The following is a 25,120-nucleotide window of genomic DNA, read 5'->3' as shown; positions in this document are numbered from 1 at the left end:
CTGTTAATTAGAACCTATTAGTACCTAAGTAACTATTTTACGGGTTTAGTTCTATTTCTTTAAGATAGTCGCCAAGCAATTGATGTTAGTAAACATGCCTATGATGAAGTCTAGCTGATGGTGGACTACCAGGAGAATTCCTCAATGTTTAACGGCATTGTATCGGGAAAAATGATATTGTCTTATTGGCGATGAGCAGTTAACATTAGGCTATTGTAACTTAGGTAACGCTTAATTTGAGTTGCAGTCCACATCGTATTGAAACGGCGTTGAGTTATGTTTAGAGTCGAAAGCCGAAATGTACTGAGTATAATAAAGTGAATGACAAACACTACCAATTGTAATTATAAATAACAAAACAACACTGAAAAGCATTAAATAAAATTTTTATAAATAAAAAAAAACCGCCTTCAAAAATGAACTAAAAAGAAAAAAATAATCAGTCACATCCATATCCAATTAACGATTTTTTAATCACCTTTTGAAGTCGGTGCCAATAAATAGATTTAGTTTTTGTATGTATGTATTATGTACCTATATTAGCAATGTTGGCACCGACTTTGAGAGGTGATTAAAAAATCGATAATTGGATATGGATGTGACTGATTATTTTTTTCTTTTTAGTTCATTTTTGAAGGCGGTTTTTTTTTATTTATAAAAATTTTATATCGGACTTTTAAGTAGATATGATTTCAAATAAGTATTATTAACAGAGTTTACTATCATCGATCGGCTGTTGTCATTTTTCTAGCGATCAACGGTTATCTATGAAAACTAAAGAGCGAAACCATTGGAAATAATAGATATCTTCTTCTGAAATTTATTTGAAAAATACAAAGAAGTAAATTGACTTTATTTTGTTTGTGAAAAAAATTTATCTTTAAGTTATAATAAGAACAAAGTACAATGTCTTTATATTTTTTTAACCTAATAGGCGTACTGCGTAATTTTATAGGCGTACCAAAAAATTCTTTGTCTAAAAAATCCCGTAAAACTGTATTTGTATAAAGATCGCGCGCGCGTCTGCGTTTTTAACGTTAACCACATTATTTTTACTTTTAGTTTATTGTAACATAAAATAGAAAGAAAATAACTCATCTCTATCTTAGTAATAGGCAATCAAATTTGCTTAATAAAGATCTTAATCAGCGGTGGGTATTTATTTGTTGTTATAAACTTATCTTCAAATTTTCTATAATCAGCCAACACAAATGATACGTTTATTTATTTCGTTTGCATGTCTTCACTTAGGACCTCTGGTTGAGCATCCAATAAAGTATTGTTGATATGGTACCTCGAAGGTATTTTACGTAAATAGAGTCTTGGTATTTTAAATAATAGATAAAATAGAAGTGCAGTGTATCGGCTAGTAGTTGGTGTGTAATGATGTGTTTTTAATATGTACAGTATTTTCACCAACAAATTCAGCTACCTGCCAGCCATCAATTACTGAAATTATTTTAGTTTATGATTCAGAATAATAAAATATATTATATATAACGGAGTAGCATGTTCGAACCCGTTTTTAAAAAACATGACGTCAGCATAGCTGACGTCACGAGCGTCAGGGTTTCGATCTTTAACCATTCTCGGTGGTATGAAATTAAACTCAGGAAATAATCTTCTCTGATTTATTCCAATATGAGGCGGTCCGATCGCTCCGACGGCTCGACCAAGCCTGTCGATACCGGCCGGCGCTTGATCTTTTATAATAAAAAATAGGTGGGAAGATTTATTCACTCGACATAACACCTGTTTACAAAAACTAAAATATTTCAGACTAATTTGACATTTCACAATTCGCTAAAAATTATTAATTCAACAATGAAACAGTTTTAAATTATTAAAATAATAATTTCTGGACACGTGTTTTTTCTTAAATTCGTGGTTTCGCGTCGACATATATATTATAATAATTATGAAAACGAACTTTCTATACTTACCAATCACGAAATTTGTGAGGATATGAATTTTATTTAATCGGCCGGTGAGGTAATTTAAAGTCGCCGCTACCGCTACGGCGGGCGGCGCTATGCGTCAGTGTGTAAGGCGCCTAAAACCAGATTTCAGACTACCCCAATGTCAAATTTTGCTACGTACGGTTCAGTAGGGTAGTCATGATGAGGCTACAGAGAAGCAAAATTATTTTCGCGTTTATAATGTTAATATAAGTAAAATTCATCAACTCTAATTCATATCCTGAATTATTCGATTTTCTGAAGTATAAGGCCATATCTTCTGTATTCAACTTTTGTAAAGATAAAACATAAACCAATATTATTCTACTACTCTAGGAAACAAAACTAAAAGTATCTTGAATATAATAAATAATGTATCCACTGAAAACTAAAAGAGAAATACGGCTACGGACGCTTTGTTACGATACTAGTATGATCTCAGAGAAGCTTATAAATAAATCATTCATACTCTATATTCCACTTATAGATAAGTATAATTTGGTAGGTACATTAAGCATCCAACATTTTTCTTATTGGCTTCAAGGGATCGAAATCAAAATCAAAAGCTACTTTATTAAAGAAAACTCTTAATAGTATTTTTAAATCGTGTAGACTCTACCGTTATAAACATGCAATAAACTTAGTTTTTTCCGACGATCAGTGATAGGTATAGGTTATTAAATAAATTAATTGAATTATTACTTATCCAGCGTTATATCTTTATATAATCTATATTCTACATAATCCTTTATCGTATTATACGCCGCACTAATCCAAGTGCTTTCAACATATAATCGAATTTAAATGGTAAAGCTAAAATAAAATTACTTCAGTAATTTTATTACAACAGCGCCCAAGGAGGATTCTTGTTATACTGTCTTTCTAGATTCAAATGTTACCTGTATTTATTTCTGTATCTACTATTAAAAATGTAAAGCTACCAAAAAAAACGTGAAATAAAGCATATTACTCAATACAAGATTAGCATATTACTCAAAAGAGTAATACGCAAAACAAGTTGAAATAAAGTGTGAACTTTTTTATTCATTTCCAGGTAGGATATATTAAATATAATGGAAAAAAGCGTATCAATTAAGTTTTTGCCGGTTATTCTTAGTTGAATATACTCTTTGAATTGCTTTTATGAATTTCACTTTCGGACATCTCGTCGAAATTCGAAGTTTCTCCTGCACCAACTCGATGTCCGAAAATCCACTACAGTGCGATTCCTCAGACATTTTCTGCCTCGCATAACCACTTTGTGGAACCAGCTTTCGATACGACATGGGAACCTTCAAGAAAAGAGTGTACGCCTTCCTTAAAGGCCGGCAACGCACCTGCAAGCCCCCTGGTGTTGCAGGTGTCCATGGGCGGTGGTAGTCACTTTCCATCAGGTGAGCCTCCTGCTCGTTTGCCACCTATGACATAAAATACATGAGAAAACCTTCTTTCACAAACAGTATTTTGACTTTAACACGTAGTTACTATAATACACAAAACTGTATATTTAGGAGATTCCTTTATCCATACAACTGGATAAATCAAATTAAAAAAAAGCAATACAAAACAAAAACTCGCGAAACTGAATTAAATTGCCATTAATTTATCTTTTAGTGCGAGGACTGTGAGGTCGATATTGGCTCCACTTGTAATTTATTATAAGTATACAATATATAACATATTGTCTTCAACATGTATGTTTTGGTGATTTATATATGTTAAGATAAATTGGAAGTTAGAACTATTTTTGGTTTATTAGTAAATTGTATAAAGTAATTTATATTCTTGCCTTTTTTCAATCTCTTCTGTATACTAAATATATAATTTAATACAATCGCATGTAATCAGTTTCGGAAGGTTGTATTATATTGTATGTATTTATTACATCCCATCACTAATCTACATTATGTATCCGACATGTTTATGGATTCTCTCAACTAGCCTCCACTATGTGCCCTCTATCAATATTCATTTAGTAAAGTATTAAGTCGATCTAGCCTCGGTCATGCATAAAATAAACCTATTTATATACAAATCACAGTTTAGATTAATAAAAGTAAAATCACGTCAAAATTATGAGAAATAATTTCTAAATTACTTTTTAAAATTAACTTGTATCGATCGTGATGTGAGTCGAGATGGCCCAGTGGTTAGAAAGCGTGCATCTTAACCGATGATTGCGGGTTCAAACCCAGGCAAGCACCGCTGATTCATGTGCTTAATTTGTCTTTATAATTCATCTCGTGCTCAGCGGTGACGGAAAACATCGTGAGGAAACCTGCATGTGACAAATTTTATAAAAATTCTGCGACATATGTATTCCACCCGCATTGGAACAGCGTGGTAGAATATGTTCCAAACCCTCTCCTCAAAGGGAGAGGAGGCCTTTAGCCCAGCAGTGGGAATTTACAGGCTGTTGTTGTTGATCGTGATGTAAGTTTTCAACTAATAAAATTAAACGTAAATGTATAAGGGATTGTCTATGAACAAACTTTTTAAGCTAACATTAACTAATCCCTACATTAAGATATCTTTGTCTTATAACTTAGTGGCGCATGAAGGGATCTTGCAAAATATTTACCTTACAGAGACTTATAGGGATTAGGGACGCCACAACTACTCAATCTTCAACTATACACAATCTAAGACGTCCATACATCAAGACAAATACATAAATAGTTGTACAAATTTTAGCCCATAGACGAACTTATGGCACTACAAGCACACATATGTAGCGCTAGTCCATAGAATTATTTTGTAAAAACAAACTCACTGGCCATAGAGCTGGGTAGCGAGTTTTGCTCATATTTCCTATCGATAACAATTGAAGTTCAGATCAATACGAATCGATTTAGTGCAGTTAATTAAAGTCCTACATCGCTGCGTTTTCGAGTTATAGCGCTTCGAAGGAGGAATTTCTATTACGGCCAGTAAACGACCAAAGGTTAATAATATTAAAAGTCCCTATATTTTTTAATAAAACCCGTCTTTTATTTTTTTGTACAACATTGGAATAAATATTTTAATATATTATTATTAATTATACAAATATAATTATTAATCTCGATTGGAAATAGGTACTAAATTTTTGCTCGTATCTATTAAAGTCAAAATTTTCCTAGAAATATGTATTCCGCTGAGGTTGATTTGATTCTTGTCGACTCTAACGCCCACGCCGAGTAACTTGGATAACGCACCACCGATCATATGTATAAAATACAATTATATACATTTAAATTGTCCAAAGTAATTAATATTGTTATTTTAATTAATAGATATTTAATTGGAACATAACACTTCACAAGTAACTTTTTACTAATCTGTAAAAGATAAAAATAGCTATTCTGAGTGTATGTATCTTAGAAGATGGACATATCTGGAATATGTCCATCTTCTAAGACACTAATATATTGTTTTAAAAGATTTTAATTTTAGTGACATTTACCTATGACCCATTTCGTACAAAACATTTTACGAACTTAATATTTATGAAATCGACGTCAAAAGTGGTTTTAGAAATTACCGGAGATAGACAAAGATAAAAACTATTTATTAAATAAAACAGGGAAATCAAGAACCATTTTTTATCCTCTAGTTTTACGAGAAATAATGAATTATATTCGAAGCGATTTCAAGCAATACAGCATACATCCAATTAAATACCATAAATACATTGTGTATTTATTGTAGATCAACATGGCCTCTTACAGCATGTAATTGAAATGAATATATTTGACGATATTATTGATTTAAAACGCAGGGAAGTAACGGTTCGTATTGTCTTATGATTGATCACTGCGAACGTTTTATACATATAATGTTCGACCTCAGTGTTCAAGTAGTGTGTACACCGGTTTTCATAGGTACGCCACTCCAGGGTTCGATTCCCGGTCGAGTCGATGTAGAAAGAGGTCACTAGTTTTCTGTGTTGTTTTGGGTGTTTAAAATACCGTCGTTACTCCTGATTTTCCACAACACAAGTACTTTAGCTACTTACAGTGGGATCAGAGTTATGTATGTGATGTTGTTTAATATTTATTTAAATGTTCATTAAATACAATGTCAATATTCTATAGCATATTTAGTATTAGTATTGGAAACGAACGATGCCGAAGCGGGTAGTTAGTTGTTGTAAACGTTGATTTTACACGATTTTAATCAATTACATCTCTTTAAGCATTTTATCTGTTTTACCGTATGGTACGAGAAGCAATTTTCGCAGCGGGTTTTGATGCGGTTTTTTTCAATAAATAGAGTAATTCGAGAGGAAGGGTTTTGTATATAATACATGGACAATATAATAAAGAAACAAAACACAGATATTTTTAGAAGTTTCTAATGTGATGTCGTAAGTAAAAAAAAAAGCTGTAGTTAGTATCAGCATTACAAACGTGCAAAGCTGGGCCGTGTCACTAGTTAAGTATTAAGAAAAAGGACATTCACATCAAAACAACATGATTGTAAAGTATATACATGTACCAATTAATCATCATTAAACGCCAATGTATCTCTTAGATACTCGCACTGTGGTTAAAAAATGACCAGAATTTTTTAAACAAGAACGCTTAGCCATTTTACTAAAGCAGCGGCAAAACGAAACAAATGAAGTAGCTTTGGAAAAAACTTCTAGAGCGGTCCTTCTTGTCACAGAGAATAGGATTATAGACACAGAACTACCGTACGTAAGGCGCATTTCAGGTTGAAGTATAAACTGCCACTTACGTCTAACAAACATCAGGATTCAACGAGCGTAGAACAAATGACTCAGTTTAGTGCCTGTTTAGTTCAGAGCCTTGGTTTGTGAATCAGTTAAAAGTGATACATCCTACTGACTCTTTCGACCACTCTTTCGATCGACTTAATTCTAAATTTACCATCGATCATTTTGTACCGAATAGCCTAAACATTACTAAATAATTATGACAACACCATATAAAGATACCAAATACTATAATAAGCTTTTTTGAAATATTTCTTCACTTCTTAATTTTTCAATAGGCTCCATAGATATTTGTACATTTTCATCTTCAAAAGGAATTAACTTGCATGAATCTCTTTACTATACATATTCTCTACTATATTTATTCCCCCGGGAGTGCGAATTAAAAAAAACATACGTTCAAGCTTACTTCCTCGTTCCAAGTTTCATCGAAATCTGTTCAATGGTTAAGATGTAAAAGCGTTACAGACAGACAGGCAGACTACATTACTTTCGTAATTATAATATTAATAGGAATAATAAGTACTTTTTTTTTTTTTTATTACGCTGGAAAAACGCTTTACGCGCTTCCCCCACGTGATGGAAAGTGGGGGGGTGTGTGGGACTCCCCGGAGCCCTGAACGCCGAGTGCGCCCAAGCACACCGGGTTTACCCACTAAAAAACCAGCGGTACCCTCTCCGTCTTTCGGCGGACGCCACGGGATCGCTTACGCATGCTACCGTGACGAGGAATAATAAGTACTACATTATTATAAGCATAATAGTTTTTTTATGGTATAGGTTGGCGGACGAGCATATGGGCTACCTGATGGTCACCATCACCCATAGACAATGACTCTGTAAGAAATATTAACTATTCCTTACATCGTCAATGTACCACCAACCTTGGGAACTAAGATGTTATGTCCCTTGTGCCTGTAGTTGCATTGGCTCACTCACCCTTCAGCCTGGAACATAACAATACTGAGTACTATTATTTGGCGATAAAATAACTGATGAGTGGGTGGTACCTACCCAGACGGGCTTGCACAAAGCCCTACCACCAAGTTGACGAATAATAATGACTATTAAATGTGCCCGCGCCTTTGTGTTTTTAATTTAACTAAGTCCCGTTAATCGATCGATCCAACCCTTCTATCCACTGGTGACAGGAGGGCTGGTTCGTTTTTTGCCCAGAGGATCGGAATTGCGATTCAACGGGGAAATGCTGCTAGCATTCTTGCCACCATTCCACGTGGTCACGATTTATACAGTAACTAGTTTTAGTTAATATTTGTATAAGCATTTAATATTGTTAATTCTTTTGTTAATAAATTTAATAGATTCACCCTTCTAGAGATTAAGCCGGACTAACAGACAGACAGACAGAAATTGTAAAAAATACCTTTTTGGTGTATATTACCACGGTAATTATACAATTAAACAACAAGTTAAATATGCATTTAGTACATTTTTTTTGTAATTACAAACACACTCCATTCTCATTATGTGTATAAGAACATTTTTATACAATCTATCTAAACTATAAATAACTAAGATTCACAATCTGAATTTATTTTAAGTTCAATCAAAGGAACATAAAATAGGCAACGTATTTTTAAGCAATGTTTCTGGGAAGTCATGAATAAAGCACACAGCACCCCATTCCAGGTAGGCGCGTGGCGCAATCCGAGGGGTTGCACCTCGCTGAATAATAATAAGGGCACAGGACACACGTGGCCATTATTCTTTAACAAAATCTTTGTCTTATACAAATGTACAGTGTTTAAAGTGTTAAAACTTTATGATTAATTTCAATAAGATTATTGGATTATATACCTTTATAGAAATATATAGCGGAATGATTTTATCTATTATGCTCGATTATTCAACTGATCATAATTAAATTTTGCAAACGTAGTCAGGATTAAAGAGTAAAGTACCTGGCACCTGCCTTCTCCGCGTCACACGCGGGCGAAGCCGCAAGCTGAAAATAGTCTTTTGAATTTTACGACTATAAATACGCTTTTACATAAGATAGTATTAAATTTTTATCATAAGTATCTAAAGGATATATTATTGAATAATGATTTCAATAAAATTAGTAGAATAATGTCCAATTAATAGCTTTATATAATAGGTTAGGTTAGCTATGTGATATAGGGCCGGAGTTGGAGCGATAATTGCCTACTCTAGATATATTAAATTGTTTGAAAATAATAATTGCTTGGGTTTTTTTATCAAAAAATGTACACAAAAAACTAAGCATGTTATATCCTACTCCGTAACATTTCACCCACTAAACATTTTTCTCGCCCTATAGTAAGGTGTTATGATTCACAATTCCTTAAAAATATAATATGAATCTCGGTACCTTATTTGTCTCTACTTAACCTCTTTCTTTGACCCGTACTAAAATAATCTTTTATTTGTGACATTTTTATTTGATTCATTATTAACACTAATATTATTGTGTTTACTAATAAAAAAATATTGGCGTCATTTTGAAGAGAGGATGCAATGTATTAATATTAAAGTAAGGGCTCGCGACCCGCCGTATTGTGCGGAAATTAGTCTGCCTTTGAAGCAGAGACGAACAAACTTTTACTTGGAACGGGAATATACTTTTAATAGTTTAATTTATATACAGAAAACATTTCAAGTATTACTTTAGATGGAAGATTAAAAAATTTCCAATTGTATTAATGGTTATAAAAAATAAACAGGCCAGGGAACAAAGTGCTATTTTTGTTTTGTTTCATTGAAACATTTTTATGATGATTTTCAAAAGGGTTCGAGCTAGCTATTCAGAGGCGCACTTTATTCCCTTATTCTTATGCCCGATAAGTCTACTACTCGACCCGAATCAAGGGCCTGACTGAAAGGGCTACAGTCGAACAATATAACCATAGAAAACTGATAAAGCAGAAATCATAATTTACTCATTTACATTTTTTCTGGTAATTGTGTGTAATATAGATTTATTGTCAACAATTTCATACTTTAACTTAAAGTAATTAACAGTAAATAGTTAACGACTATTAATAATTACCGTAAAAAGTATTTATTAATAAAATAACTTATAAGGAAAAACAATACAAATTTGGATGTAATTGTATTATTTACTCATAGCATATTTTAAAATAACATTTGTAATAAAATTCAATAGAACTTTTTTTAATAATAACCTACACTATAAAATAATTTGCTGGATGTAAATACACACAGGTTGGAAACCACTGGCCTATAATATTGGCGGCGAACGGTAGTCTGGCGCAGTGCGGGAGCGTCTAGTGCATGCGCTGCACACGCCCGCCCCGACTCGTCCACATGACTCTTTACGATCTAAACCTTACTTGAATGGTTTTACGACTTCAACTTGACGAAAATAAAACTCATGTTCAGCTGTAATAATGTGCAAGCATTTGGTGCTAGTTCCTTTGGAAACGAGTGAATCTGGTGAGTACTTTAAAATATTAAAATAATAACTATTTGTTTGTTTTATGTTGACGTTTCTAAATACATCAAAATATTCGTAAACCCCAACTCACTATTATAAGAAGATTTTAATTCAATTTGAATTAATTTTTTTATTTTTTATTTTAAATTAATTTTTTTATTTTAAAAAATATAATATCCGAGTTTCCTGTTATATTTATAGTAATTATATTAAAGTTCATTTTATTATAAGGACGTCTAGTTTATGCGTAGTTAAGACGTTAAATGTCTATCATTAAAAGCAAAATTTTCTCAATTGATCCGAGAATTTGCAGCAAAAAATTAATGTCAACAATTGTTTTATTATCGCACAAGTGTGCGCGCGCCTACGAGTACAATAACATATTAGAAGACCATTTGTTTTTATTAAAGAACATATATATTAATCGATTATTAAAAAATATGTTGACGAAATTGAGTGTAGTTGTCGAGCCATGAAACCATAGCCATGGAATTAATTCTAATCGAGCGGCAGGAGAGGGTTATTAGTGATATTGACATCCTACGGCTCGCTCGACGCAGTGGCTCGTGGGCAGCGCGCCTGCGCGCTACGCCGAACGTATCACGATCGTATCAAAAACACAAGAAATACGAATCCTTGTTATTTGTTACAATATCTATAGTGCTGGTTTGTTGCTTCACAGTTCAAATGAACACGAAAATTCAATACGAAAGATGAGATTGCCGAAATTGGATATGTGTGAGTCCACAAAATCGTTGAGTTGCCTACGTTTTTTGTGTACACTTGCATGATCTTCTTACGTTTTATTGACGTACGATTGATATGATTTTGCTTTCAAATAGAAAACAATTAAGTTCCAAAGTATAAGTTTCATTATAGTACCAATCATAAAATAAATTAGTTTTGCAGTATAATTTGTTATATAGATTTTTCATTTAAATGTAATGTTGTGCGAAACAGTTGCCCTTGTTATAGATGCAAGAGTTAAATATAATAGCAAATAAATAAAAACTACACCTAGTATTTAGGTCATTGAAATTTTGGGACGGACGTCGAGCGTCAAGGTATTAAAATGACATTAAGCCTAGGAAATAGACTACAATTGTATTCGCTATTTCTATGTATATTATGTACAATATATATTGTAAGCTAGGTAGCTACAATAATATGTATTATTTATGCCAAGTATTAACCATTATATATTTAGATTAGCAATTTTCTCTAATGCACCAAGTAGACTAAACGGGGATACCCTGCCAAGGCTACCTATAAATTACTAAGAAAAATTTATGTAAAGTTTCATTTTCAAAATTTATACATAGATTTATGATACGTTAAATTTCAGTCACAAAAACAACTAACAAGTGCTATTATCAATTTTCTGTTATGAGTAAAATATTTATGAAAGGAAATAATAAATGTTTAATGTACCTACCGTGTAATTTTACATTTACCATAAATAAAAATGTAATTATTCTAGCCTATGCTCAGCACTGGTCGCACGTGAAATGATTATGATTGTCACAATTTTACTCATTCGATTTATGATCTCGAATCTCTATTCGATAATCGATTGATTCAAAACTGTTTTCTTTCAGGTCTTCATAACATTCGTTTAACGTCCATAACTGGTTTTAACTGACAAATAATGAATAATAATCATGAGTAATCTAATTCGATACGTTATTGCATAATGCACATTTGATAACGATTTTTACTTTCAGTTTATTTTAAATTGTATCGAGTGAGTGCGATGTGAGCCTTAAAGTCAGCAGTGCGATTCTTTAAGAATTCACTATGTATCGCACTCGTGCCATTTTGAGACGTATCCTAATATTAATCATCCTAATATTACCTTGGTGGGAGAGGTTTGTGCAAGTCCTTCTGGGTAGGTACCACCCACTCATCAGTTATTCTTCCGCCAAATAACAGTACTCAGTATTTTTGTGTTCAGGTTTGAAGGGTGAGTGAGCCAGTGTAACTACAGGCACAAGGGACATAACATCTTAGTTCCCAAGGTTGGTGGCACATTGACGATGTAAAGAATAGTTATTATTTCTTACAGCGTCATTTTATATGGGTGATGGTGACCACTTACCATCAGGTGGCCCATATGCTCGTCCACCAACCTATGCCATAAAAAAAAATATATATATAATCAATGTCGTATATCACATCGTGAAATTTTTCAATCGTGTTCTTCGGTGAGTTTCGAGTTTCATCTTACAGAATATATCTACGAATATGATTTTGTTACTTGTAAAACTTGTACTATTTTCATTTAAAAACTACCCACAGAAATTCAATATTTATTTTCAACTGTATCTATTTTCTTAAAAACCATTAAATACTGTTATAGTTTAATTAATATGGATTAAAAGGAAGTTTGATTACTACGCTGTGTATATATGAATATTCTTTTTAAAAATGAAAGATAGATTTACTATAGGTAATATATCCATTGTTAACATTTAATGAAAAGTAATAAATTAGCCTTCTTAACTATATTACTTAATAGTGTAGAAGAAAAATAAACGAAAAAAAGGATTTTGCATCTTTAAATAAATGTATTTATTGGCAAGCTTTAAAAATGCATTCAATGAGGAAGTAAATAATCACTCAATTTCACCAACTATTGAACACATCGTCATCAATTCAGTCTGTACATCCGCCTTGCGTTCGATTGCAAGTCGTAAAACTTCGTACATTGTTTCGGTCAGCAAGTTGTTGTCGTAGGTGTTTGATTCGAGTCATTAAACTCCATTTAATTAACCAATCTTGTTTATTTAAAATGGGCAACTCTCGTCAAGAACATTACTAAGAAGTTTATTTGATAGAACCCATATAATGTAGAACGAATCCCGAATTACTAGACTCGTAAATGGAACTTACACGCATTAAAATTAATATATGTACGAAACAATTTGTCTGGTTTTAATATTAGTTTTAATTAATAATTTAAATAATATATTATAAATTTAAAACAACGACAAATTTGATACAAAAGTAGAATTATTCTTGAAAAAAACTTAAACCTAAAATCGCTCATAGGCTAGACTTTGACCAACTCAGAAACCTATTTTATCATATAAAAGACTAGCTAGCGAACACCGACTCGCTCACTCTGCATAGCAAAAGACAGGGATAAGATTATAAGATAACAGCACTAGTTAAATATATACCTTTTTTTTAATCTTTGACAGGATATTATTATATTATAAAAGGTATTCAAAATAAAATATAAATTATAAACTTTAAAACTAACGATCGAATTTTCATATGGTTTTCCAAATGAACGGAGTGATTGGTGAAAAGGTTGTACGATTTTAAATCATTAACGTTTTGTAAAATTGAAAAAATGCCTACTTTAATTTCGTTTGCCTCGTAAACCGATAGATTTATATGTACGATGTAAAGTTTTTCTGTAGTTCCTTATTCTATTCATGCGACTCTGTCTGTGCCTGTTCATGGGTAGCTAGTTTGCAATAATCCGCATAACTATGAATTCGTCAAATTCTAGCGGGATGAGCTGCGAAACTACTATGAATAGCGCAATGACAATAAGCGTGTACGTCAATGATATCAAGATCTAAAACAATTAATTACGAGTATGAATGAATATGTTCCTATTAATTACAATTTGTTAACAATCGTATGACCTAGGTCCATTGCAGGTGGCCAATTAATGCTGGTATCCATTGGCAACAGTCCTGCAACGGTAATATTCCAATTAATCGCAATTCAAACTCTGACATTCACTTGAACTGTCTCGACAAACAATCAACATATTATGATATGTATTGTCAATCAGTCAAAAATATTCCCCTTCAATCAATATTTGTCCGATGTTATTGCCTTTTCATTACACTCCTTTAAATGTCAAAACTTTCAATTGAATTCCGATTTCATTGGGAATCAATTCGATCTTGATACTGTTTATTATTATACTGAATGTAGATAAAATAAATAAAGATTCCTTTTTGAAAACTTTATAAGGGATTTATCTCTCGAGTTTAAGGTGTGACGTCTTTCAACTTTATATATTTCTTCTAGAATAACCTGAGATAGTCACTTACTGAAAGAATACGATGTGACGAGACGACTTAAATGCTTTAATTAAGAATTTAATAGCGATTAAGCACTTACATACGTACAAAGTCTAGTCGCCACGTCCATTCATAAACAGTGAATCATTATTTTTTAATACAATTACGAGCGCGTTTTTTTATTTCCCCCTTTCAAATGTTTATCAATATCCCTTTTCAAATATACAGTTAAATTAGGTTACCTAACATCGGTATAATGTTATTCCAAATATTTTTATAAAATTTTTTCGTGTTCAATAAACATTTGAATAAAGTAATTTATTATAAAAATGCGGTATATAATTAAATTCAAAATATGCTTCATAGTGGTTATATTAACTATTATAAGTTCATAGTTACCGTAAGCCACCTAGACTAAAAAATATTTTATTTTTAGAAAAACATCATAATAATAATTGACAAATACATCTGTTTGTTTGAAGAAATCGTTTGTCAAAACATGAAGTTCAGAAGCTACTTGGGAAAAGGTGAACATGCACAATTTACATACATATATAATGCAAAAATCATAAGAATTATTTATGCCTCGCTGTAGTCGATTAAAAATTATTTCGACTGAAAACATTAAAAAAAAAACTACATTAAGTAATAGATATTTATTGTAAGGGCTTACGTGTTGCGAATGAGATTGGATAACTGAGAGATGATGTCGTGTCAGGATTATTGCGATTTATAACAACAAGTCGCAGCATCCGTTCGTCAAATTGTCAATTCTGCGTCTGCTATTCTAGTAACATCATTCCGTATTGTGTACATTGTCATCCATTCAACGCGCTATTCTTAAAACCGTGTTATACAATAGATCAATCAATATTCAACTCTCTGCGGTAATAGATTATCATTGTAAGCTTTATTTATTATCGATATTGAATCTTTGAGAGACGTCAATTCGATTGGAATTTAAATACAGAATGATTTTTTTATAGATTAATAATAGGTATACATATTATATACATATAACTGAGTTTCACAAAGAAATTTCCTATTTTTATTATATAGAACCTGAACAAACAACAACAGCCTGTAAATTCCCACTGCTGGGCTAAAGGCCTCCTCTCCCTTTGAGGAGAAGGTTTGGAAAATATTCCACCACGCTGTTCCAATGCGGGTTGGTGGAATACACATGTAACAGAATTTCTATGAAATTTGTCACATGCAGGTTTCCTCACGATGTTTTCCTTCACCGCTGGGCGCGAGATGAATTTTAAAGACAAATTAAGCACATGAATCAGCGGTGCTTGCCTGGGTTTGAACCCGCAATCATCGGTTAAGATGCACGCGTTCTAACCACTGGGCCATCTCGACTCAAACAAAAAACTTTGTGAATTTAAATATTTTTCAATAATTTGTTGTTGGAAACATTTACAATTATATTTTTTTTTCTGTCTGGAAGCGATTCTCATTCCCGTCTCAGCCGTCGCTAATTTTATTAACCTTTCGCATGTAAATGTTTCTTTAACAAGTCTTTTAAATTTTTCATTTTTATTTTACTTCTATTTGATCGTCATAATTTATAGAATGATCTTTTTATTTTATGACAAATATATGTCGAGTTTTCGTACTAAAAGTATAATAGTTTTATAAACGATTTTAGAATGTCAGTCTTTTTTTCGATATCATACATACGGTTAAAAAAGCTTAACTCCAGAGTTACGCTTTTTTTTGGAATTCACGATTTTTTTTGTGGTATAGGTTGGCCGACGAGCATATGGGCCAACTGATGGTAAGTGGTTACCATCAAACATAGACAATGACGCTGTAAGAAATATTAACTATTCCTTACATCGTCAATGTGCCACCAACCTTGGGAACCAAGATGTTATGTCCCTTGTGCCTGTAGTTACACATTATTTCAATAAGCATAACGTAACATCTCATTTGATAGGAATTTTTAAAATGTTGTTGTATGAGTAACGAGAAAGTCTGATTTTTGTATCGGTTACCGAATGAATGGCTGTGTTGTTGTTTATCAACGCCATCCGTTGTTATCACTGACGACATTTTCTTAATTAATATTCTGAATGCCTGCTTTGATTGTATATTTATCACCGATCCTCGTGATATTTTCTGTGTTATTTATAAAAATATTCAATTTTATCGTTCAAGGAAGTATTAAAAAACTTATGATTTTGATTACTAGTGTCTTCATAAAAAAATTAAAGAACTATGTGGTGACACCACATATATGCAATGTCGAATTAAGTTATTCAGTATATCCATTTACTTAATTTATATATAATTGTTACAAATATTATCATATAAAAATAATAATATTAAATAATATTAAATAATATTGCGATATAAATAATAGACCAACTTGCCCTATAACGATTGTTCATTTAACTCAATTTTTTTTAAACTTTATTTCTTTAGTACATATACATTTTTAATTTAAGTTTAACTAAGTAGTAGTTAGTACCAGAATACTTGACTAATTTCAGTACAAAGTAAAATAATATAAAATTTAAAATAATTTTTAACGGTACCTATATAAATTTAACAATCGTAAGTGCAAAATAAAGGGGTTTTTAAATGTATGCGTAATATTATCAAATCATATAAGTGTAGTTTATTCATATGAAAATAAAATCATTAAATTATCAAGCTTGATTGATACGGCCAATAGGTAGATAGTAGAACTATTCATCATCATCGTATCGTAAATACTATGGTAGTATGTAAGCCCTACGAGTTTACATCAATCGATTTAATTTCGGTTCCAAAGACACTGACAAATTCATTTTTTATGAATATACACAATACGATAGGCATACGGTAGGCCAAATATACTGCCATCTATATCCTGAATATATGAATATATAGACATATTTTTGTGTCTATTCAATTCGAGATCTAACAAAACATTACATTACATTTTTTGGATTATTAGTTTTATGTTATCCTTTAAATAACATTGTTTATAAAAATACATAAACAATCATTTACAGCGATGAAGAAGACGTGCAAGCCAGCGATGCTGAGCAGGATCTGGCAAGCTAGCCGACGGGCCCTGAACTTGGAACATTCTCCTCCCCAAGTATTCGCCTGCAGCCAGTGGCAGAATGGATCTCATCCGGTCACATCCTATATTGTTTACAGGTAAATAAACAGCATTACCATAAAACCATGATAACATTTGTATTTTCTTAAATTATTTAAAAGGATATGTATAAAAAAGACAAAGTTAAGTTTTCCAAGGAATAAATTTAAATCGCATTTAAATCCCAATCAAGAATCGCAAAACGGACCTGGAGCTAGCATTCGTAAATATTTACTCAGGAAATGATTCATACATCAATTTAATTGCGAATTTTCTTCGTGGTTCCTCTCGAAAGGACTACATTCCAAAGTCGACAGTTTTCAATTAAATTTCTCTTTCTTGTAATTGTTTTGCTTGCGTTGATTTAAATGTTGATTAAATTTGGTATATTTCTATTTCAATTTGAGTGTCTCATTAATTCTGATACATATTATAAAATAGAAAATGATTCATTTCAACATTACTAAGGTCAGTGCCTACAAAATAGTACAATTCAAAATGTACGTAGATAGTTTATAATATGAATATTTAAAAAGTCCAACAGGATCAAAAAATTACTGTTAATATGCAAATGAACATTCAAACTCAAACTCAAATAACTTTATTCAACATAGAAGCATTACACTTTCTTATTGATGATCAATTTAAACACTACCACCGGTTCGGAAAAGAAAATACCCTGACCTGAGAAGAACCGGCGAAAGAAACTCAACGGTTTTTTTTTGTTTACTCATATACTATATTATATACTATATTCATAACAGGTGGCTGCTATTCCTCACCGTCCTATCGATTGGAATATCAAGTTTCGCCTGTCAACGTCTCCCCAAGTTGTACAAGGGGCCGAAGGTGGAACTGAATTACTTCAAGTGGTTCATATACTTCACCAACTGGGGCTACCTGCTCATCGTGGTGCAAGCAGGTCTTGCGCTTGCTGTTGTACATCGGTACAGATCACAGAGATCGTTCAATATACGTAAGTAATATTTAAATCCAAAAATTAGACAACTTTTGTAACTAGAGCAATCTTTAGGTATATTTGCCTGATGGTAACTCGATTTCACAGATAACAAAACTATGTTTAAATTGATGAATATGCCAAAAAATAATAATCGTATACAATGCTAACCAAAGTTATAGTCTTCCTAGTATAATCTCTTACATAAATTGAATTAGTCTCAAAATAATTGGCAATGAACCTTAATGTTCTTAATTATAGCAATAAAGGAAGAAATGACAACAGCGTGTGGTCAAATCTCTGGATTTAAGCAATGTCAAAAGCCTCGCGTGATTTAGTTCGCTTATCAAAGGAGGCCCGCGGAGAGTAATCATTGGGAACAATCAACTAACATCACGAGTCGCGTGTCGGGAGCTAAATACTTCTGGCTATTTAATGTTAGAATAACAACATTAATACGTACGATACGCTTCCAGATAATCATTGCTTCAAATCCGTTTCTGAAATTGGCCTTAGCCTTTTGAAATGGTTATATCATCACTTCAAACCGATAATATGTTAAATACTATCATATTACCATAAATAGGTTTCGTTTACCTCTGAGATTTCCCTCTCAAGAATTAAAACGCAATTAAAATGTTTGTTGGTAATATCAGATCGGCCGTTTAATCGAGAAAGTGACTAACAACATTGTAACAATCAATTTTAATAGCCTACTGCTAAATTATGTATGAGTTTATCAAATTAATTTTGATCTATTTTAACCCACAACTTCAATGGCAAGTACAAAACAATGAATGAATGAATTTTGCATGACGATTCACATTTATACACAAATGAATGTGGAATAAATGTAGCATCAGATAAGGATCGGTTTTCAGCTTATTGTATAGTATTCATAATGTAAAGTATTTGTTTGTTATAGTGTCGTGCCTATGATAACATAATATATTAATGCAATGTCACGGCAAATTGTGGAATGTCAACATTTAACTGTTAAAATATTTTGTTTGTTTTTTTTTAATAACATTAACAAGGTCAAGATATATATTATTATTTCTTTTTTTGCAATGGAATATTAAAAATAATTTAAAAAACAATCGTTTATTACTATTTTCATTGTCCTCATACGGTAGAGAATGCCTCAATGTGTTAACATTGAATGTTCCGTTCAATAAATATATATAATAATTTTACAGAAATCTTTAATCCATATCATACGAAGCCGCATAACGTCGCTTTATCGTGAAAACCGTAATTGCATAAAGCGTTATATTGTAACTGTATGGCGAAAAAGTGTTTGGTCTAAAAGTAAATCGAAGTAAATCCGGCACTACAGTTCTGCAAAAATGACGTATCTCAAAATCTTAAAATTCGTAATATCTTAGAATTTAGATATATGACCTTAGGCGCTGCATTGTATATGATTGTAAAAGACTGTATATTAATCTTATACACTATCGTATATGATTGTATATTAATCTTATACACGATCGTGTCTTATAATGTGTTTTGAGTTTATTTTCAAAGAATAACTCTACAAACATTAAAGTAACAGCCAGTGAATATCCAATGGCTTGTCTAAGGCACTAGCTCTTTTTTGAGGCAAAGGTCACAGGCTACATGTGTTGTGACGTTATTAAACTAATATCATAGTTTTGTACATTCGTTCAAGTACGGACAACAAATTTTAATACTGCAAAAATAAATACAAGAAAAAGCAATTACATTTATGTTTTACGAGATTATTACTATATGGCGATATGTTCATAGTTGAAACTTTTGAAACTCTTCATAAAATAAACTTAAACAAGTATTCAATGCTTTAATGTACAGTCATCGATATAAAATTCTAATCTAAATATGTATTACATATTATATCATTCAATTTAATTTTGTAATAATATAAAGAAATATTAATAAACATTCGTAGCTGACTGTACATAGAGGCAAAACATGCGAGGGGACGGTTTGGTTGAAGTGCAGTTGATTGATACAATTTCGCGTCAATTAAACTCCGAGTGGGCTGCCACCCGCCACAATTATCCTCATTGGTTCCTCATTCCTGCTATTGACGTCCGAACCGATACTGTAACGAACGACAATTGATATATCGGCCACATATGGTCACTATTACTGTCATTCCAACCACAACATATTTTGTTACTAGGTACACCTAGTTCAATTATAAGGATAAACTATAGCAGCAATTTACTTAATACCAATTAATCATACATAAAAAATTAAACCGACTTCAAAATTAGAAGCAGTAAGTGAACTAAATAAAGATAAAAAATATGTCCATGAAACTATTGCACCGATTTTAATGAAACTTACACTGTTCCCTAAGTTAAAGAAAAACGTTAAAAAAGTGTAAAGATAAACATGCCTTATATTACAGATTCCACACGATTTGCTAATATAATGCAATATGACTTTTAACTACATATATAGTTTAGTTCCACTTTAATACAACTTCTAAAGTTCCGATAAAAACTTCCTTGACATTCAAACTACATTTCTTCACAAATCCAGTCAATTCAAAGATGAATATGCTATAACTGTTATTACTAAAAGAAATATAGTATATTTCCTGAACAAACTTTCTTTTTGTATTTATTCCATGTGATGAAATAAGTTCCTGGCAATTCCTTTCTCATAAAAAGGTGATATTTGAACAGAAGTTGTGAATTTATTTAATTTATATTAACTATACTTTAAGAAATACAAAATATAAGTGACCAATTCAAAAATAATGATGTATCCATATTTTTTTGGTAGCATGCGAAGACGAAGAAATCCCTATGCCTCGTCGTCAGAGGACTCCGTTGCTGTGTCGGTCGTACTGGCTGGCTCACACCGTCGCAACCGACCTGGCTTTCGTCATCACTCTCATCTACTGGACGTTGGTGCATGATCCTAGTGAGTTTTATTGAAAGAGGAAACATTTTTTTCCTTTTAATTATACTATGTTATAAAATTATGTTTGAAACATAATTCACTTGAAATGGTCAAATGACAATCTATCTTTAAACCGTTTACTTGATATGGACAATTTAATTTTTTTTACTTATTTTGGAACATTTTGGAACAGAATGGATTTCAATCAAATGGTGGTTTTAACTTTCATGATAAATATCAATATTGTTTTGAAGCCATTGGTGCATAAAAGTCCAAGTCGCAGCTATAACTCAAACTCAGTTTTTAACGAGATAACGTATTGATGCACAGAAATTCATGAAATCAATACCCTCAATCTGCTCGTGCACGGCGGCAACTCACTCGTGATGCTACTGGAGTTGGCCGTCACTGCTCACCCAGTACGCGCGGCGCATGCTCTGTTCGGCGCCGGCGCGGGCCTTGCATACGGTGTGTTCAGCGGCTTCTACTGGGCAGTTGGAGGAACGGACAGAATCGGACTACCTGCTATATATCCAGCTCTTGATTGGAATAAACCAGGTATTGAACTCATCTATAAATTACGCCTACTATTTAAAAATAATTAATTATATGAGTATTTCTGACGTCACGTGAAATAGCAGTGTATATGCTACTAGGCGCTTATTCGGAGTTATAAATTTCTCTCCAATTAGTTGTGAGTTTTAAGAGATATATATATTCAAAAAATAACATATCGCAAAAAGGTAAAGGTAGGTAATATAATAAAAGCATTTACCAGGCACTGCAATAAGAAGAAACAAAATTTTTTTTTACTTTTGGTGTTGTATTAATGTAACATTGTGTATATTCAAACCATAGAAGCCTTTACGTGTTATTTAAAAGAGACAGAGATTTCCTCCCCCTTTCTCATCCTTTTAGCTGTATTTTTTTTCATTAAATTGGAATGTGTGTGAATCTTGAAAACCTATTTCACAAAACACATAATTTTCCAGCCAGTTTTCCAGATGGTGGATCATGGCTGGAAAATTATTGTTTATACTTATCGTGTGGTTTCCCCTTAAAGTTTGAAGAAATGTGTTGATAGAATGGAATCGTCACACAAAAAGCCGTTTTCTACTTACATTTTGAAGACGGCTGAAATGTATTTTCTGCAATCATACAAATGAATAATACCCTTATCACTTACAATGTGACTCAGGTTATTAACAAAACTAAAGTGGAATTTCTACGTTAAGTGAATAGAATGTTTATAGATTACTTGAAAAATATTTGATAAAGTGTATCTGGGAATTCGAGAACACGTAGTAATATTTCACACTAAACACGTGTAGCCGTACTTGGAAACGATACTATCAAGTTTATGTTTGTCCATGATAGCAAGTCAGCAGCGACTAATATGACGCGCGTTTTTATTCCACATGTGGGGTCGTTATAACAATATCGTATCGAGTTGATTATCTTAATATGGATGTACGAAGTTTGAGAACTTGCGTAAAGCTCAAATCACACAGTGGTCCTTTTACAGGTTTATTGTATATGTAAATGTGCCCAATAAGTATGCAAATATGGTGGTCATTTTAAATGAAAGCATTTTAAAATGTTTCCAAATGCAATTTTGTTTTGTTGATTATTATCTTATAGATTTAATGAATCCGCTTTGCGTGTCCCAAGACCACTTTTAGCTTATCCGTAACTATGTTTCCCGTTTTAATGACACTCACACCTAATTACTAAAAGCTTTATAAATTTATAAGTTCAAAAATACTACGTTTTCAAAATTAACATTGATCTACTTTGGTCAAACATTTATCTACTCTTTATCGGAAGATAATGATTCGTAAACCTAATAAAACTATCGTTATTATTTCTATACATTTTTTAAATTAAGCAATCAATTCGTTATATTTTCTCTCTTGGCATATTAGTTTTGTGTTTTAATGTTACTTTAAATATTTCTACTAAATAATCAATATAAACCTTCAGCGTCAGCTCTGGGCTTCGTGGCACTGTGCGCGGCGGTGATGATGTTCGCGCACGGCGTGGCGACGTGCCTGGCGTGCGCGCGCGCTCGGCTGGCGGCGCGCCTTTTGCCCGCGCGTGCGCGCGCCGAGCGCCTCACGCTGCCCACGCACTGAGGACCGACGAAACGACGATACCGTGTCAAGCACAGGAACGCTAACACCTATCGGTTTTAGGGTTAAGTGTTAAATTACATTCCTTTAAGGATTGCTGTGAAATTTGTCTGAGCGAAGAATTGTTTTGAATAAAGTGTGAAGTGATATTGAAATACGGTTTCAGCGGATCATAATGAGTGATACCATGACGCGTTAATTATAAAAACAAAATAATCGTAACAGTGATATGATAATTGCAATACAAAACTAAAGAAATCGAATACCTTATGATTGATAATGTGGTTAATAGTTTTATTAATGCTTCTATATTATATTTAGGATTACAATTTAAAAAGAAACTATTTTCATTAATTACATAAATACTGTTATTAAATGATATCGAAACTAGTATCAAAAAACGTATGATTATAAATCATATTAAATCAATTAAAATATATATCTTGTACGGGTAAGTGTAGTAGAGGATGAAGATATATAAATAGACATACTAAAAGCCTGTTTTTCCCATTAATATATTTTACAGTACTTTAGAAACGACACTACAGATCGCATAATATAATATTTTTCAATACCAATAAGTATTACATGTATACTAAAGGTACATTATATTTAAAATATATTATAAATTAATAAAATATTCTGATAAGGAGATTATCACCCTTTCAATATTAAAATTATACAAATAACAGAAAAAATATTTTCTTCTGTGTTCGTACCATCTATTTATTAAAGTTTCTATTAGTACTCGTTCAAACCAAAGAGGGGGAACTTCTACCTATACGCTAATAAAAATACACAAATACACGCTTAATATGAAATAGTTGTGGCCTTTGCTTAACAAATAAGAAAGTCAAAAAATAAAGTTTGTTATTTTAATGTAATATCAAACATTTTTGGTAATAATTAATGTAATTGTTTTTTAATATTGTTATTAGTTCGGCATGCTATGAGGTCTTATGTCACATATGACCAAATGTATTTTTAATTCAATCCCAACTTTCGTATGCCAACGGTATTATTATGGAATTAATAACTACACCATAGTACAGTGCTTTAAAAAGCGTACAGATTTAGTTTTCAGAATTATATTGAAGGATAAAAAATTTTTATTAAGTCCCAAACTGTTTCTATTCGTAATTAATTGTTCAGTGTTTTTTTTTAATATCATAGTAAGGCTGATGACTAACTGCCAGAACATTTGCACCTTTTTGATTCTGTTATAATTTTTAAAATGTGTTCATAATATCAGTGATTCTACGTATCCATCAAGAAGTAATAATTGAAATCATATAATATTCTATTGTTATGCAGCATTTATTATTGTGACATTGTTAAACGTTTTTTAATAATTATTTGACCGATTTTTTTCGGTTCTTGTTTACATGCATTTATTTATAATATGCGACTAGCTTTAAAATCGTTTCTTTAAGAGTGCTACACGTATGAAAGCACGCTTTTACTCGTATATGTATCTAGGTTAAAGTGGCAAAAATTAGATGAAGAAGGTCGTGCCGCTGAGAGGTGGGCGATTAAAAACTATTTGCTAATTAGTGGACATTTAAAAAGAGATTTTTTGTCTATGACCATGTTTTACAAGATTCGCTGCTGGATACATTGAATCAGTTATTTTAGTACTTGTTATTCTAAGCTAATCTTTGGAATTGTTGCTGTCTGTGATCATGTGTATAATCGCTCACTTCTTTTGGGAACGGCCGCAAAATAAATTTTCCAGCTGGACCCCTATCTAGTTCCGCATATGAAAGTGTATAATATATCGTATGAGCCGGGTATAGATCGCGAATCTCAATAACCATAAAACATCATATATTTTAGCTATAAAATATTACACGATTGCGTTTTCCT

At 32.1% G+C, this 25,120-nt stretch overlaps 1 protein-coding gene across 2 annotated transcripts; it reads left to right on the top strand.

The window, feature by feature from the left end:
- The first annotated feature begins 9,948 nt into the window (after positions 1-9,948).
- On the top strand, positions 9,949-24,107 carry LOC124544051 (protein rolling stone-like). 2 transcript variants are annotated; one of them, XM_047122449.1, is made up of 6 exons: positions 9,949-10,116; positions 17,172-17,322; positions 18,028-18,239; positions 21,003-21,143; positions 21,453-21,680; positions 23,106-24,106. In XM_047122449.1, the coding sequence occupies exons 1-6, from the start codon at positions 10,071-10,073 to the stop codon at positions 23,255-23,257; spliced, it is 930 nt and encodes a 309-aa protein (XP_046978405.1). In that variant the 5' UTR covers positions 9,949-10,070; the 3' UTR covers positions 23,258-24,106. The 2 variants fall into 2 exon arrangements, with proteins under 2 accessions (XP_046978405.1, XP_046978413.1); XM_047122457.1 differs by lacking the exon at positions 9,949-10,116 and adding an exon at positions 10,687-10,855 and having other exon boundaries at positions 23,106-24,107.
- Positions 24,108-25,120: the final 1,013 nt, after the last annotated feature.

This window comes from Vanessa cardui, chromosome 1, assembly GCF_905220365.1.
Source record: "Vanessa cardui chromosome 1, ilVanCard2.1, whole genome shotgun sequence".
Classification (NCBI taxonomy): domain Eukaryota; kingdom Metazoa; phylum Arthropoda; class Insecta; order Lepidoptera; family Nymphalidae; genus Vanessa; species Vanessa cardui.
Note: the sequence above shows the minus strand (reverse complement) of the source record. Positions and strands in the feature narration are given on the sequence as shown.